The sequence below is a fragment of the Oncorhynchus mykiss genome, chromosome 26, assembly GCF_057628025.1.
Source record: "Oncorhynchus mykiss isolate SJ-2025 chromosome 26, ASM5762802v1, whole genome shotgun sequence".
Classification (NCBI taxonomy): Eukaryota; Metazoa; Chordata; class Actinopteri; order Salmoniformes; family Salmonidae; genus Oncorhynchus; species Oncorhynchus mykiss.
Genome location: NC_143047.1, coordinates 9377791 through 9396348, shown reverse-complemented (window position 1 = coordinate 9396348; position 18558 = coordinate 9377791). Strand labels below are relative to the sequence as shown.

At 44.6% G+C, this 18558-nt stretch overlaps 1 protein-coding gene across 1 annotated transcript in view; it reads right to left on the bottom strand.

Annotated features, from left to right (window-relative positions):
• LOC110506348 (CKLF-like MARVEL transmembrane domain-containing protein 4) overlaps positions 1–18489 on the bottom strand; it is a 26363-nt gene extending 7874 nt beyond the window's left edge. Inside the window, exons 1-2 of the mRNA XM_021585905.3 lie at positions 17145–18489; positions 1348–1524 (exon numbers count right to left, since the gene is read on the bottom strand). Coding sequence (XP_021441580.2) covers positions 1348–1524; positions 17145–17330 — 363 coding nt within the window. The 5' untranslated portion in view covers positions 17331–18489. The remainder of the gene's footprint in view (positions 1–1347; positions 1525–17144) is intronic.
• Positions 18490–18558: the final 69 nt, after the last annotated feature.

The following is an 18558-nucleotide window of genomic DNA, read 5'->3' as shown; positions in this document are numbered from 1 at the left end:
TGCACTGTGTCTCAAGTTTCATCAGTAGTCAAGCAAAGTAAATCAGTAATATGTTGTTTGTGATTTGCCACAGGTTCATCCATCTAAACAGAAACCGTCGCTCCACTCAAGCCAATGCACTGCCTGATTTCCATAAGGAGCTGGCACAGAAGGAAGGATCTGTAGTAAAGTGAGAAAGGGAGAACCTGCAAACCAGATCAGCATACAGCATGCTCTCACACTCAGAAGGGAGACTCTACTTGGCACATTGTCAAAGATCCAGTCAAGAGGCCACTTCAGGTTCTCCCACAGGCTGTTATTTCACTCGTGCGTGTACTGAGATTTCTGTTCCCAGCCTCCTCATTTCTGAGCAAAAACTTTCCCTTCCTTCATTAGGCCAGCACTCGCCCACATTGAAAACGGGAAGTGTGTGTGGTCACCCTTCTCTGTGCTGTCTCTCCCTGGCATGGCAGTTGGTCATTTGAAAGTCTTTGTGTGGAGAGACAACAGAGCAAGCCAGCTGAGACAATGCATGGCCGTTGTGGGCAGTGCCACAAAAAGAGGTCCAGTCTCTGCCTAGCACAAGACAGACCAACGCCACCCCATCCAGAGACACGGCGTCACACAGATCACCAGGAGGGCAGAGGGAGAGAAAAAAAAACAGCCAACAATGTATCTGAATAATCAAATGACCTCTAACCAAATGTGACGTTTCCAGGAGCCTACACTCACCAACTCTTCATAAAAAGGTTACCCCGGGGAGATTTATGATGAAGCCCAAGGCTGTGCTCATTTTCTTAGGTGAGGGAACAGCTCCCCTATACTCCCAAGACAGCAATAGAGCATTACCAAACATACCACCGAACACAGGTTTGAGATGACAGGATCAAATAGCACATCATTAGAATGAGATATGGACATATTGAATTATGGAGAGACAAAGATGCTGTGTTGACACGGTGCAGTGTTGCCATACTTTTTCGAAGGGTCCAGCATACCCACCACTGACATTTGCTATGACTGCATTATTTTTTTTTAAACTCATTTGTCGCCCACATTTTATAGGCAAGTGCACTTTCAGCAAATTCAGTTTACCCTCGGTTCAACTGATCAACTTTTACTTGATCAACCTTCATGTCAAGTTGCTCTCATACCTATATAATAACACTGTATTTAAACTAGTCAGTATTTAAACCTGTCGTTCTGCCCCTGAACAGGCAGTTAACCCACTGTTCCTAGGCCGTCATTGAAAATAAGAATTTGTTCTTAACTGACTTGCCTAGTTAAATAAAGGTAAAATAAGAAATGATTGACATCTAAACCAGTAAGAGGATGTGATTGGTCAGTGTGTGTTGGTGGGATACACACCGTCAGGCTCCAGTTGACGTGGGGCACTTTGGTGTGCAGACTCAGGCTGAAGATGAGGAGGAGGACGCCGGTGACTACAAAGGCACTGCAGCTGACAAACTCAAAGAAGTAGACCCCTCCGCAGGGTAGGCACAGCATGATGGTCTCTATGCAGATGAAGGCTATGAGGGCCAAGGCCTGCGGAGAGGGAGGAGGAAGAGGGACAGGTCAAGGACAGCCTTAAAATAAACTATAAACATACAGTCCTACAGTAGAGTGGGTAGAGAGTGTGTCGTTATGATACTACCCACATCAACCCATACAAATCCATTCAATCAGAAGGAGAGCCAACGTTCAGGACAGCTTTCTGTTTTTATATTGTTAATTCATCATTTGAGGCATGCCATTTAGTCATGATAACTACACTGCTCAAAAAAATAAAGGGAACACTAAAATAACACATCCTAGATCTGAATGAATGAAATATTCTTATTAAATACTTTTTTTCTTTACATAGTTGAATGTGCTGACAACAAAATCACACAAAAAATATCAATGGAAATCAAATGTATTAACCCATGGAGGTCTGGATTTGGAGTCACACTCAAAATTAAAGTGAAAACCACACTACAGGCTGATCCAACGTTGATGTAATGTCCTTAAAACAAGTCAAAATGAGGCTCAGTAGTGTGTGTGGCCTCCACGTGCCTGTATGACCTCCCTACAACGCCTGGGCATGCTCCTGATGAGGTGGCGGATGGTCTCCTGAGGGTTCTCCTCCCAGACCTGGACAAAAGCATCCGCCAACTCCTGGACAGTCTGTGGTGCAACGTGGTGTTGGTGGAGCGAGACATGATGTCCCAGATGTGCTCAATTGGATTCAGGTCTGGGGAACGGGCGGGCCAGTCCATAGCATCAATGCCTTCCTCTTGCAGGAACTGCTGACACACTCCAGCCACATGAGATCTAGCATTGTCTTGCATTAGGAGGAACCCAGGGCCAACCGTACCAGCATATGGTCTCACAAGGGGTCTGAGGATCTCATCTCGGTACCTAATGACAGTCAGGCTACCACTGGCGAGCACATGGAGGGCTGTGCGGCCCCCCAAAGAAATGACACACCACACCATGACTGACCCAACGCCAAACCGGTCATGCTGGAGGATGTTGCAGGCAGCAGAACGTTCTCCACGGCGTCTCCAGACTCTGTCACGTCTGTCACATGTGCTCAGTGTGAACCTGCTTTCATCTGTGAAGAGCACAGGGCGCCAGTGGCGAATTTGCCAATCTTGGTGTTCTCTGGCAAATGCCAAACGTCCTCCACCTGTGGATGTCGGGCCCTCATACCACCCTCATGGAGTCTGTTTCTGACCGTTTGAGCAGACACATGCACATTTGTGGCCTGCTGGAGGTCATTTTGCAGGGCTCTGGCAGTGCTCCTCCTGCTCCTCCTTGCACAAAGGCGAAGGTAGCGGTCCTGCTGCTGGGTTGTTGCCCTCCTACGGCCTCCTCCACATCTCCTGATGTACTGGCCTGTCTCCTGGTAGCACCTCCATGCTCTGGACACTACGCTGACAGACACAGCAAATCTTCTTGCCACAGCTCGCATTGATGTGACATCCTGGATGAGCTGCACTACCTGAGCCACTTGTGTGGGTTGTAGACTCCGTCTCATGCTACCACTAGAGTGAAAGCACCGCCAGCATTCAAAAGTGACCAAAAGATCAGCCAGGAAGCATAGGAACTGAGAAGTGGTCTGTGGTCACCACAGCAAACCTTCTTGCCACAGCTCGCATTGATGTGCCATCCTGGATGAGCTGCACTACCTGAGCCACTTGTGTGGGTTGTAGACTCCGTCTCATGCTACCACTAGGGTGAAAGCACCGCCAGCATTCAAAAGTGACCAAAACATTAGCCAGGAAGCATAGGAACTGAGAAGTGGTCTGTGGTCACCACCTGCAGAACCACTCCTTTATTGGGGGTGTCTTGCTAATTGCCTATAATTTCTGCCTGTTGTCTATTCCATTTGCACAACAGCATGTGAAATGTATTGTCAATCAGTGTTGCTTCCTAAGTGGACAGTCTGATTTCACAGAAGTGTGATTGACTTGGAGTTACATTGTGTTGTTTAAGTGTTCCCTTCATTTTTTTGAGCAGTGTATATATCAACTAGTGACACTAACCACGTTTCTTTCACCGTACACCAACGTTTCAATAACTTTGATGAGACTGGGGTGACTGGTGCTGATGGAGTGGCATTGCCTTGGGAAGTGAGTGAGAGGAGCCCACAACCTCATTGTGAACAGTTAACTGATACATTTTCCCTCCTCCACCACAGTGATGGGGGAGAACTCGGAGGTTCATGTGTTATTTAAGGATTTCCGTTGCAATCAGCCCGGCTCTCCACAAACCTCAGACCAGCAGATTACAGGTTGGTCCGCGTGAGCCTGAGGGAGACGGAACCACCGCCATCACCACGCATACATATTCCAGGCTTTGTCCCATCTGGGCCGGGCTCAGACCGGATCTAGTTGCCTGACAGATCTAAATAAAGAATCTGTTCCTTCTGGAATAATGGGCCCAGTCCAGCTTGTATCATCAAAAATGTATGAGCTCTGTGACAGGAAGTCGGAGAATTACAGGCATGCTAATGCACACACTTAGCACCCTTGCCATGTATACATTCACACCACCTTGAGAAAGATAAAAGGTGGCTAATGGACCATTCCCTAGTCACATCACTCAGTGCCTGAGGAAGAGAGAAAGAGAGGGAGATACAACTATTTTGGTATCATCATCAAAAGTGACATCACACTCTTATGTATGCGCACGTGCACACACACACACACACAATCTGCATTTCAAAAGAAGCAATAGAAGCATTTCGCTACACTCGCATTAACATCTGCTAACCATGTGTAGGTGACAAATAAAAATGTGATTTGACATGGAATCTCTTTCCTTTCTATCTCTCTCTCCTCCCACCACTTTTCAAAAAGCCTGTTCCTAAGGGGAGCCTTCAGGTGTCTTATGCAGATGCTTGGTTTCACAGCTTTGACAAGGAAGTCACATGACTTCATGACAGTCTACGGCTCCCCACATGGACTTGGGACAGCCAAGCGTCTGAGGATCTGCTTACGGCCAGAACTGTCACGGCCGTTAAAAGAAGAGGACCAAGGCGCAGCGTGGTGAGCGTACATTTATCTTTTTATTTGGAAAAAAAGACACCGAACAAAACAATAAACACTACAAAAACAAACCGTGAAGCTAAATGCTATGAGCCATAAACAAAAGTCATCTTCCCACAAAGAAAGGTGGGAAAAGGGCTACCTAAGTATGGTTCTCAATCAGAGACAACGATAGACAGCTGTCCCTGATTGAGAACCCTACCCGGCCAAAACATAGAAATACAAATAATAGAACATAGAATACCCACCCCAAATCACACCCTGACCAAACCAAATAGAGACATAAAAAGGATCTCTAAGGTCAGGGCGTGACAAGAACTCTAAAAGTACCAATACCAAGTCTGGGATTTAACCTAAAGAATCCATGCCTAACAAACCTTATCAAGAAGCCATGAGACACCCAGATTTGCACACGCGTACACTTCATGATGTTTCTATAATGTATGACCTGCTCAGATTTCTTGTCTGTTTTCCATGCTCTTTTGAAATGCAGATTGAGCCAGAACTCTCTGTGAAGAGCCGTCTCCTGTTTTGTACTGGTTAAATGGAAAGGGTGATTGACAGACAACGATTTCCATGGCAACAGTGGGACTTGAATATGTAGATTCACCTCCCTTTTTAGCCGTGATATTATCTTTAGACAGAGAAAAACATCTCACCTCTGTACAATTATCTGTAATGGCGTTGGAGACAATATGAATCCTATGATTTATGTGTAAAGAATTACCATAATTATGAAGTTGGACAAAAGACCAGTCCATCTGTAATATTAAAAATGTTCATGAAAACAAAACACATTTTCTATAAAATATGTTGGCGCAGTGTCAAGGCCCAATCCATCCTGTATTTTTCTGGGTCAAACACACTGCTGATCAGAAGCCACTCTTTCCTCTCCATCCAAGTCATATATTATCCTGAAGAACAAGTTTGTGATATCGTGAGGATGAGATAATCATCCATCTGACAACAACAGTTTTCTATTGAACAGAGCAATATTGTCAACGTCAGAATTTGCTGCAAAACTGGCATCTTAGTTGCCTGAGACATGATAAGTGCAGGGAGCAAACCAACCAGCAACCCAAGCAGGGAGGCAGCTGGTCGTGTTCCTTCTGACTTTTCCACACCTCTTTTCCCAAGCCCCGGGCTGTTTCTTAAACCTGTCAGCCCGGTTAATGAACAGAACAGGGGACTGCAACAGGGCTCCTCATCACAACACTCCTCTGTTTCTGACACATAGAGTTGTTGAGGCAGGAGAGCGCTTAGGCTACACTCCTGACAGGTTCTCTGGCTAACCACCCTTCACACGTTACACATCTGCTGCAATTACAGCCTTGTACTGGAATTACAGCCTTGCGAAGGGCCAAACACTCAATCTCACGCAGACACACAAGCATGCACACAGTCACGTGCATACAAACATATTATTTCAGAGCGGCAAATCTTTGTCAAGGCCACACTTGCAGTAGGTACCTCTGCGAGGAATTCATTTGGGCCCATGTCTTTCTCTGTGGCAGTGAAACCGCATCAGAGCTGTGTTTGCCTGGGTGCACACAGTGTGACATTTACAACATGGACGTGTCCAGACTGTGGGGTGGAGGGTGGGATGCAGTGGATGAAGTCATCGCCGAGTCGTGATAAAAGCAGCCCTTCCCTGGCCCAGTGTGGAGCAGGTGTCAGACAGGGAGGGGGGAGGGGATGGGGTTACTATGCATGCTGGGTAAGTGTGTAACTAATGATTATATGCCAACCCCACCCAACCTTCTCCAAAACCTCCCATTGTTCATCTCTGGGATTAGTTACATTGTGAGTTGCTTGCAATGGCCACTTGGGAGTCAGATCCCAGTCTTGTTCACCATCTGTTGTGGCCAGAAAAGGAACGGAGGTAGGCATCACAACACAGACTGCACTCCAACGACCTTTGATCGGCGGAGTCCTGTGCATTTCGTTCCTGGCCTAAATGGCTCATGGAAATCTGTGCAACAATAACAGTTTTTCTCCTGTTTCTTGAACCCAGAGATGTCTGTAGAGCCAGAAACTCCGCCTATCATGCGTGTTTGTTACAGACCAGTCTGAGAGAAACACTAGAACAGAACACACAGTCTCTCAAGAATGGGAATTGCTAGCGGACACGGAGCAGCATCTGGTAAATTCATTTAGCGCCATACACAGGCTACAAAAAGGGCCTTCAATAATATTTAACTTTCCCTTGTTAAATCACCACAATAAAATATCTACATTACAAGGTCCATTGACACAATTGAATAGCTATGTAACAACTTAATCCAAACGGCAACACTCTACAAAAGAGATGAAATGGGAGTTTTATTTTGGTATTATAAAGGCCACAGTGTAAATTACATTAGAAACAGTACAAAAAGGAGGGACTGTCAAAATCTGATTGGTAAGAGCTGATTGGGTTAGAGCTGACTGGGTAAGAGCTGACTGGGTAAGAGCTGATTGGGTAAGAGCTGACTGGGTTAGAGCTGACTGGGTAAGAGCTGACTGGGTTAGAGCTGACTGGGTAAGAGCTGATTGGGTAAGAGCTGATTGGGTAAGAGCTGACTGGGTTAGAGCTGACTGGATAAGAGCTGACTGGGTAAGAGCTGACTGGGTAAGAGCTGACTGGGTAAGAGCTGATTGGGTAAGAGCTGACTGGGTAAGAGCTGACTGGGTTAGAGCTGACTGGGTAAGAGCTGATTGGGTTAGAGCTGACTGGGTAAGAGCTGACTGGGTAAGAGCTGATTGGGTAAGAGCTGACTGGGTAAGAGCTGATTGGGTTAGAGCTGACTGGGTAAGAGCTAACTGGGTAAGAGCTAACTGGGTAAGAGCTGATTGGGTAAGAGCTGATTGGGTAAGAGCTGACTGGGTAAGAGCTGATTGGGTAAGAGCTAACTGGGTAAGAGCTAACTGGGTAAGAGCTGACTGGGTAAGAGCTGACTGGGTAAGAGCTGACTGGGTAAGAGCTGACTGGGTAAGAGCTGATTGGGTAAGAGCTGACTGGGTTAGAGCTGACTGGGTAAGAGCTGACTGGGTTAGAGCTGACTGGGTAAGAGCTGATTGGGTAAGAGCTGATTGGGTAAGAGCTGACTGGGTTAGAGCTGACTGGATAAGAGCTGACTGGGTAAGAGCTGACTGGGTAAGAGCTGACTGGGTAAGAGCTGATTGGGTAAGAGCTGACTGGGTAAGAGCTGATTGGGTTAGAGCTGATTGGGTAAGAGCTGATTGGGTTAGAGCTGACTGGGTAAGAGCTGACTGGGTAAGAGCTGATTGGGTAAGAGCTGACTGGGTAAGAGCTGATTGGGTTAGAGCTGACTGGGTAAGAGCTAACTGGGTAAGAGCTAACTGGGTAAGAGCTGATTGGGTAAGAGCTGATTGGATAAGAGCTGACTGGGTAAGAGCTGATTGGGTAAGAGCTAACTGGGTAAGAGCTAACTGGGTAAGAGCTGACTGGGTAAGAGCTGACTGGGTAAGAGCTGACTGGGTTAGAGCTGACTGGGTAAGAGCTGATTGGGTAAGAGCTGATTGGGTAAGAGCTGACTGGGTTAGAGCTGACTGGATAAGAGCTGACTGGGTAAGAGCTGATTGGGTAAGAGCTGACTGGGTAAGAGCTGACTGGGTTAGAGCTGACTGGGTAAGAGCTGATTGGGTTAGAGCTGACTGGGTAAGAGCTGACTGGGTAAGAGCTGATTGGGTAAGAGCTGACTGGGTAAGAGCTGATTGGGTAAGAGCTGATTGGGTAAGAGCTGACTGGGTAAGAGCTGATTGGGTAAGAGCTAACTGGGTAAGAGCTGATTGGGTAAGAGCTGACTGGGTAAGAGCTGACTGGGTAAGAGCTGACTGGGTAACATGACTTGAGCTCTGTGGAAATGCTTAGAGGAGATGAGATCCATAAAAAGCCTGTTGTCACGAGACTTTTCACACCCGTGTAAAGTTTCCTCATAGACTGACACAAAGAAAGGTTCTCTGAAAGTCATAGCGCCAGTATCCCGGTACTACTGCTTCTCCCAGTAACACCAAGTCAACCTCAGGCCTTCAGAGTGTTTATGTTACAACAACCTCTATGGGACCAGAGACCAAGATGGTGTGGCTATAGGAACAGTTCCCATAGTAAAGTCCTTAGGAGAGGTAAACATGCTGACGGGAGGAGGGTTTCACCTCAACTTAACTAATGTGAAATATACTATACACACAACCCTCCTGATTGGACCAGCAAGGTTAGCACCGAACATTCCTCTTCACTAGCCCATAAAAGTATGCCTTTTGATTTATAGCTGAAATCGTACGTGATTTTACGTAACTGAATAGCCTATTAGGGAAGGATAACTTTTCGTCATCAAGTCCATTATCACTAGTTGAATTCAGTTCAACTGTATCAAATCATCAACTCTGCGGTAACGCGGATTGAACTGGGATGATCCATTAACATTGAGAGAGCTCTTGTTCAGGGAAAAACTGGGCACATTTGCAGGTGAGTTACAACGAGCGGTATTCTGGGAGATTAAATAGTAAAACACAAGGCCTCAGCAGTTCCCTTGTGAGGCCCTTCAAGCCAGTCAATCATTGTCCAGTGGCAGTGGGGAAAGGCAGTGGCATACATGCACTCCAAGGTCAACTGACAGTCAAACCGAGCCCGAAACATGGGAGCTCTGCTATCGTAAAACTATTATGGTCAACCTTGAGCATATTTCCTCATTGAGCTAGCGTGAGTAAATGTAAGGAATGTGTTATCAACTCCTCTGTACTATCGTTCAAATGAAACCCCCTTACATAGGAAGCAGAGCATGGCTGGGCAAATCAAATCAAATTGTATTTGTCACATGTGCTGAATACAACAGGTGTAGTAAACCTTACAGTGAAATGCTTACTGACAAGCCCGTAACCAACAATGCAGTTTCAAGAAAATCCCTAAAAAAGTAAGAGATAAGAATAACAAATAATTAAAGAGCAGCAGTAAATAACAATAGCGGGGCTATATACAGGGGGTACTGGTACAGAGTCAATGTGTCAATGTGCGGGGGGCACCGGTGTCGAGGTAATTGAGGTAATTATGTACATGTACAGTGGGGAGAACAAGTATTTGATACACTGCCGATTTTGCAGGTTTTCCTACTTACAAAGGTCTGTCATTTTTATCATAGGTACACATCAACTGTGAGAGACGGAATCTAAAACAAAAATCCAGAAAATCACATTGTATGATTTTTAAGTAATTAATTTGCATTTTATTGCATGATATAAGTATTTGATCACCTACCAACCAGTAAGAATTCCGGCTCTCACAGACCTGTTAGTTTTTCTTTAAGAAGCCCTCCTGTTCTCTACTCATTACCTGTATTAACTGCACCTGTTTGAACTCGTTACCTGTATAAAAGACACCTGTCCACACACTCAATCAAACAGACTCCAACCTCTCCACAATGGCCAAGACCAGAGAGCTGTGTAAGGACATCAGGGATAAAATTGTAGACCTGCACAAGGCTGGGATGGGCTACAGGAAAATAGGCAAGCAGCTTGGTGAGAAGGCAACAACTGTTGGCGCAATTATTAGAAAATGGAAGAAGTTCAAGATGACGGTCAATCTCCCTCGGTCTGGGGCTCCATGCAAGATCTCACCTCGTGGGGCATCAATGATCATGAGGAAGGTGAGGGATCAGCCCAGAACTACACGGCAGGACCTGGTCAATGACCTGAAGAGAGCTGGGACCACAGTCTCAAAGAAAACCATTAGTAACACACTACGCCGTCATGGATTTAAATCCTGCAGCGCACGCAGGGTCCCCCTGCTCAAGCCGGCGCATGTCCAGGCTCGTCTGAAGTTTGCCAAAGACCATCTGGATGATCCAGAGGAAGAATGGGAGAAGGTCATGTGGTCTGAGACAAAATATAGTTTTTTGGTCTAAACTCCACTCACCCTGTTTGGAAGAAGAAGAAGGATGAGTACAACCCCAAGAACACCATCCCAACCGTGAAGCATGGAGGTGGATGCTTTTCTGCAAAGGGGACAGGACGACTGCACCGTATTGAGGGGAGGATGGATGGGACCATGTATCGCAAGATCTTGGCCAACAACCTCCTTCCCTCAGTAAGAGTATTGGAGATGGGTCGAGGCTGGGCCTTCCAGCATGACAACGACCCGAAACACACAGCCAGGGCAACTAAGGAGTGGCTCCGTAAGAAGCATCTCAAGGTCCTGGAGTGGCCTAGCCAGTCTCCAGACCTGAACCCAATAGAACGTCTTTGGAGGGAGCTGAAAGTCCGTATTGCCCAGCGACAGCCCCGAAACCTGAAGGATCTGGAGAAGGTCTGTATGGAGGAGTGGGCCAAAATCCCTGCTGCAGTGTGTGCAAACCTGGTCAAATACTACAGGAAACGTATGATCTCTGTAATTGCAAACAACGATTTCTGTACCAAATATTAAGTTCCGCTTTTCTGATGTATCAAATAATTATGTCATGCAATAAAATGCTAATTAATTACTTAAAAATCATACAATGTGATTTTCGGGATTTTTGTTTTAGATTCCGTCTCTCACAGTTGAAGTGTACCTATGATAAAAATGACAGACCTCTACATGCTTTGTAAGTAGGAAAACCTGCAAAATCGGCAGTGTATCAAATACTTGTTCTCCCCACTGTAGGTAGCAGCAGCGTAGGGTAGCCATTTGTGGGTAGCCATTTGATTAGATGTTTAGGAGTCTTATGGCTTGGGGGTAGAAGCTGTTTAGAAGCCTCTTGGACCTAGACTTGGCCCTCCGGTACCGCTTGCCGTGCGGAAGCAGAGAGAACAGTCTATGACTAGGGTGGCTGGAGTCTTTGACAATTTTTAGGGTCTTCCTCTGACACTGCCTGGTATAGAGGTCCTGGATGGCAGGAAGCTTGGCCCCAGTGATGTACTAGGCTGTACGCACTACCCTCTGTAGTGCCTTGCGGTCTTAGGCCGAGCAGTTGCCATACCAGGCAGTGATACAACCTGTCAGGATGCTCTCGATGATGCAGCTGTAAAACCTTTTGCGAATCTGAGGAACCATGTCAAATCTTTTCAGTCTCCTGAGGGGGAATAGGTTATGTCATGCCCTCTTCACGACTGTCTTGGTGTGCTTGGACCATGTTTGTTGGTGATGTTGACGCCAAGTAACTTGAAGCTAGGGCTGTGTAATATGGCCTAAAAGTAATATCTCAATTTTTTTCAGCGAATTGGACAATTCATGATATATATCTCGTTTTTTTTTGTTTTTCTCTAAACAAATTAAAAAGGCCAAGACATTTTATTCAAATAAAAAAATATACAAGGACTCAAGGCCTATTTGTGCAAAACAAATGAAGTATATTCTATTGTTTAGGCATGTTTGACCAATAGCTGTTTGAACATGTAAATGATATAATAATTTTGATTGAAAATGTATTATTTTAGTTCATTTGTTATAATTAAAACAGCCTGTGGATGTTTGCTATTGGATTGGCAGAATGACTACTAACACAAACTACTAACACAGCCTCCAGCTAGCCTGAACATAACTTCTTGAATGCACTTGAATTATCCAATGTCACACTTACCGATGGCACGGTGAAGCCTGTGCCCAAAGCACTGCAGGCGGGTCCAGTTGTTCAAGAGCAATGCTTTTATCAGGTTACTCCTGTTGTCAGCTGTGATGCACACTTGTCGATCTTCGCTCATCTTCCACGATGCCAGAGAGTCTTTGAGACCCTGGGCTATTACTTCACCCATATGATCATCGGGGAAGTAAGACGTCTGGAGGCAGACATTTAGCAATTTCCAGTCTTCATTTATGTAGTAGACTGTCAAACTTAGGTATGGCTCCGACGTTCTGCTTGACCATAGATTGGCTGTGGTGGAAAAATATGAAACACTAGCAAGGTTCTCTGCTACTTTTTCGCGGGTAGCAAGTGTATAACCGTGACAGGGCTTCTTCCGTGAAATACTTGCAGCTTGGCAGCTGATATTTGTGATCAACTGTACCTAGCAGCTTTTTTAAGCCTGGCTATGTAATAGGTCACTGCATCCGTTACCTCCTTCCACCTCAAACTGTTCTTGTCATAAGGGATTACATTTGAAAAAGATGAGACTATGGTAGTTTGTCTTTTAGCAGATGTTTTGGGAATCGAGCGACTGGAATTGGCATTGCATAGTCTCACACATTCCTCCCATTCCACCGTGTGTTTCAGCTGCAGGTGATGGGAGAGGTTGGTTGTGCTGCTGCTTTTCGTTGCAATTGTCTTTTGACACCTTTTGCACAGGACATTTGTTTGCTTAACATAAGACCTCTTAAACCCGAACGAACCACTTCCATATTACTGAAAAAACATTGCTGCCCTTTTTGGGGATGATTTCATCCTCATGATCCTGAGCTGGCTTCCTCACTTTCCATTTTGGTGGAACTCTTACCGGCGCTACACTTCTCCGCGTGGTTACAATTTGTGACAGGCTGTCTAGGGTTGTGATTGGTGGATAACCTTGATTCTTTGCGATAGACATTTTCCATATCGCGCTAAAACATAAACTCGAATATATATAAAAAAAACACTTGATATATCGCCCAGCCCTACTTGAATCTCTCAACCTGCTCCACAACAGCCCCGTCGATAAGAATGGGGGCGTGCTCAGTCCTCCTTTTCCTGTAGTACACAATAATCTCTTTTGTCTTGATCATGTTGAGGGAGAGGTTGTTGTCCTTGCACCACACGGTCAGGTCTCTGACCCCCTCCCTATAGGCTGTCTCATCGTTGTCGGTGGTCAGGCCTACCACTGCTGTGTCATCAGCTAACTTAATGATGGTGTTGGGAGTCATGCCTGGCCGTGCAGTCATGAGTGAACAGGGACTGAGCACACACCCCTGAGGGGCCCCCATGTTGAGGACCAGCGGGGCTGTGTTGTTACCTACCCATACCACCTGGGGCAGCCCGTCATGAAGTCCAGGATCCAGTTGCAGAGGGAGGTGTTTAGTCCCAGGGTCCTTAGATTAGTGATGAGCTTTGAGGGCACTATGGTGTTGAATGCTGAGTTGTAGTCAATGAATAGCATTCTCACATAGGTGTTCCTTTTGTCCAGGTGGGAAAGGGCAGTGTGGAGTGCAATAGAGATTGCATCATTTGTGGATCTGTTGGTGCGGTATGCAAATTGGAGTGGGTCTAGGGTTTCTGGGATAATGGTGTTGATGTGAGCCATGACCAGCCTTTCAAAGCATTTCATGTCCACAGACTAGAGGTCGACCGATTAATCGGAATGGCAATCGGTACTCTGCATTTCTGGACACCGATCACGGCCGATTACATTGCACTCCACGAGGAGACTGCGTGGCAGGCTGACTACTTATTATGCAAGTGCAGCAAGGAGCCATGGTAAGGTGCTAGTTGCATTAAACGTATCTTATAAAAACAATCAATCTTAACAAAATCACTAGTTAATCTAGCTTGTCCTGCGTTGCATATAATCGATGCGGTGCCAGTTAATTTATCATTGAATCATAGCCTACTTTACCAAACGATTATTTAACAAGATCATTCGTGAAAAAAAGCACTCTCGTTGCACCAATGTGTACCTAACCATAAACAAACATCGACGCCTTTCTTAAAATCAATCCACAAGTATATATTTTTTAAAACTGCATATTTAATTAATATTGCCTGCTAACATGGATTTCTTTTAACTAGGGAAATTGTGTCACTTCTCTTGCGTTCTGTGCAACAGAGCCAGGCGGCCCAAACTGCTGCATATAGCCTGACTCTGTTGCACAGAACGCAAGAGAAGTGACACAATTTCCCTAGTTAAAAGAAATTCATGTTAGCAGGCAATATTAATTAAATATGCAGTTGCGAACTGTGTGAAGACCAACTTCGCCAAACGGGGGGTGACTTAACAAAAGCGCATTTGCGAAAAAAGCACAATCGTTGCACGACTGTACCTAACAATAAACATCAATGCCTTTCTTAAAATCAATACACATAGGTATATATTTTTTAAACCTGCATATTTAATTAAAAGAAATCCAGGTTAGCAGGCAATATTAAACTAGGGAAATTGTGTCACTTCTCTTGGGTATATGCAACAGTTTGGGCCGCCTGGCTTGTTGCGAACTAATTTGCCAGAATTTTACGTAATTATGACATAACATTGAAGGCTGTGCAAAGTAACAGGAATATTTAGACATATGGATGCCACCCGTTAGATAAAATACGGAACGGTTCCGTATTTCACTAAAAGAATAAACGTTGTGTTTTCTAAATGATAGTTTTCGGATATCAGAGGTTAGCTTTTTTACATGGCACATACTGCACTTTTACTTTCTTTTCCAACACTTTGTTTTCACATTATTTAAACCAAATTGAACATGTTTCATTATTTATTTGAGGCTAAATTTATTTTATTGATGTATTATATTAGGTTAAGATAAAAGTGTTCATTCAGTATTGTTGTAATGGTCATTATGACAAATAAATAAATACATTTTAAAAATTGGCTGATTAATCGGTGTCTGCTTTTTTTGGTCCTCCAATAATCGGTATCGCCGTTGTAAAATCATAAATCGGTCAACCTCTACTACAGATGTGAGTGCTACGGGTCGGTAGCCATTTAGGCAGGTTACCCTAGTGTTCCTGGGCACAGGGACTATGGTGTTCTGCTTGAAACATGTTATTACAGCATCACACAGGGAGAGGTTGAAAATGTCAGTGAAGACACTTGCCAGTTGGTCAGCGCATGCACGCTGTACACGTCCTGGTAATCCATCTGGCCCAGCGGCCTTGTGAATGTTGACCTGTTTAAAGGTCTTACTAACATCGGCAGCGAAAAGCGTGATCACGCAGTCGTCCAGAAAAGCTGGTACTCTCACGCATGTTTCAGTATTACTTGCTTCGAAACAAGCATAGAAGTTATTTAGCTCGTCTGGTAGGCAGCTCTCGGCTGTGAAAGCTAGACTAATAAGGTAATACAGTGACTAGGTCCATGAAGCCAACAGGTCTTGGATGGCAGACATGGTGAAGGTGAGATAAGGTGAGATAATGACATTCAGACATCCTGCCCAGTGCAGGTATTACATTAGACTTGCATGAATAGGAAAGACCTGTTGCATTCACACATGTAAAAAAAAAAAAAAAAAAAATGTGTTTACCTTTATTTAACAAGGTAAGTCAGTTAAGAACAAATTGTTGTTTACAATGACGGCCTAGGAATAGTGGGCTAACTGCCTTGTTCAGGGGCATAACGACAGATTTTTACCTTGTCAGCTAGGGGATTCGATCTAGCAACCTTTTAGTTACTGGCCCAACACTCTAACCACTAGGCTACCTGCCGTAATGTCACTGGGAGTTGTGCTGTCTGGTGAAAGACATGACTTCCTGTTTGACCTCTGTGTTTTGTTTGTTTTTATGTAACCTCTAGTTGGTCAGCTTTCTCCAACTACGACATTGTAATTACATGCTTATTTTTGTCAGTATCATCTGACCCGAGAAGAAGACATCCACCTGGGCACAGAGAGTTGCTCTCAGCACAGACGTTACACGTAGGCTAAAGATGTCTTTCTCAAAGACATATCTCCGGTGTGTGTGTGTGATTCTCCAGCTACACCTCTCCCACTGTTCTCCTTGTCAGACTGGTACTGTGCCTTTTCTGGCGTTGAATCTGGTGAATCCTCTGAACATCAAAACTCTTCGTACAATGAGTTCACTTAAAGAGTCTGTGTGTGCGTGTGTTGACCACTGTACAGCACAATAGAAGCCAAATTATATTCTATAACCGCTAATGAAGCAATATTCGAACATGGCATCCTCTGAGTAGGCGGCTTAGGTTGTTACCCTTATGCACTTAATTATTCCCTTGGTTCCACTGGTTTCCCCAGTGCTTCATCTGTAGGCTATGTGAGAGCACCATCTCCGACTGAGCAGTTTGGCACCAATAGATGGGACAAAACTCTGGCTCAGACGTTTCCTCTGCAGCTGAATTATCATAGCTTTGGGAAGCATCTTCTCCCCACCTAGACATCTGGTTTTAGGTGTACTGGCACAAACCCCACATTGAACTATTCTGTTTCCCCTTCCTGTAAACTGCTTAGAGAAATGTTGCTGATTTCATGAAAATAAACAATAGTCATACAATTGTTATAAGTGGTTGATATGGAATTCTTTCTAGTAGAGGAATTTGTCATTATTTGGGCTACTTCCATTGCAATATTATGTACTGACTTCATGTACATATCTACCTCAAATACCTCGTACACTGATATGGTAATGTTAGTCCCTCTATATTGCGCCTTTCATGTGTATTTTATTTTTACACTCTGCATTGTTGGGAAGGGCTCGGCAGCAAGCATTTCACGGTAAAGTCTTAAACCAGTTGTATTCGGCACGTGAGACAAATTTGGATTTGAAAACATTTGAAAGTGTAGCATAGTGGACTGTGGGTGAGCCACATGCAAACTGGGTTACTATTATGTCACTGTGCTTTATAGAACCAGGCCATCTCTCAAAAACAGACAAGCACAGGCTACACGCATACAAATGCAAACACAGTAGGTTACAACGCACATCGTTCAATGAAGTTTTTATATGCACATATTTAAAACTTCAGTCGCCTAGTCATGCAGTCTGTTGAATGATTTGACTTAATTATTTAACTTACCACTTCAACGGCCTTTAATATGCCAAAGTGTGACTTCAGGTACTCAAAGTCACACCTAATGCCACCCAAAACATTCCTTGAGTGTACGGGCTCGGTGGTGGGCTGGTATGGGCTACTTGCTCCCGAGATCATGGAAGTGTTGGAGGCCTCGCCATGAAACCCCTCCGCCTCCTCACTGTTCCTCATGATTTCACTGTACGCTCCTACACGCACCGGAACTTTTAGTAGAGTAGCCCAGTGGATTTACTCACCGTTTGGCTTTGAAAACAAAAAAACACTTTATGCAATACGCGAAAGGGAAAAAATAAAAACAGCTCACTTTTGATGCGACGATCGCACAAGCTACTTTGTTGTGGCGAACATTTTTTAAAAGGGGTAACAATGCTTATTCCGCGAATATTCCTCGATGATCAAATGCTGCTTCCATAAAGAATGTGATACAAATTGCCTTACAGTTGCGCACTAGTGTAAGGGACGATTCTGGTTGGTTCTGCACGCACCGAAAACACCTATTCATGGAGTTGGAGAAACAGGCGAGCTACATTCCGCTCCTTTGTGATACTTATGTAAATAACAAAAATCCATCATGGCCAGAATAAACGAGACATGCCGTTTTTACACCATGGCGTTGGTAGCCAAAAGTTCTGAGCTGAAATACAAATTATGTTACGGTTGCTGTACATGTAAAGTCTTCGCCCAAAAAAACGGCACATTCCTGTATGCACACGCTTTAAAACGTATTTAAATGCTTGAAAACGCCCATCGGATATAGTAACTTCTGGTAGTTTAGGGCCCGGGGGCAGTCTTTACTATCCCCGTGGATCTAATTGTAAATAGTGAAGTGCTTTCCCGATGTGTGTATCATCGTTCGTCGATAGATACTGCGTAGGTTTGCCCATGCCATGCAGGGCGCGGAGTGGTGGTCTATGATCGTGACGTGCAGGTGTACACTGATGACGCTTTGGCAGGTAGGCCCCATCATCTCTATGGCTAGGCCTACTGTATAGTGTTTGCAATAGTAGCCCGATTACTGTAACATATTACAGTATTCTGTTCATCCACTATGCAGTGGTCGTTTGGAGTGGACAATAGATACCACTAGGCTACAAATCTCCAAAACAGGCCAATCAACATACATGATTCAGAACAGGCAAAACAAATATGCTCCGACTTTTTAAAAAGGAGTACCAGTAGTCATAAAATAACCATTGGCTACATTACTTACTCTGACCATCAAAGTAAGTCATGTCTACTAAAAGTGACAGACATTTAAAAATAAAACAATTAAAGACTGATCACTATCATCTGTTCAGCGCCAACGTCTACTTTGGGTGGGTTTGGATGTAGGGCAAGAACAAAAGAATTGCACTTAAGTGTCCTACTGTCTGAAAAAACACTGCACTGCCATCTCATG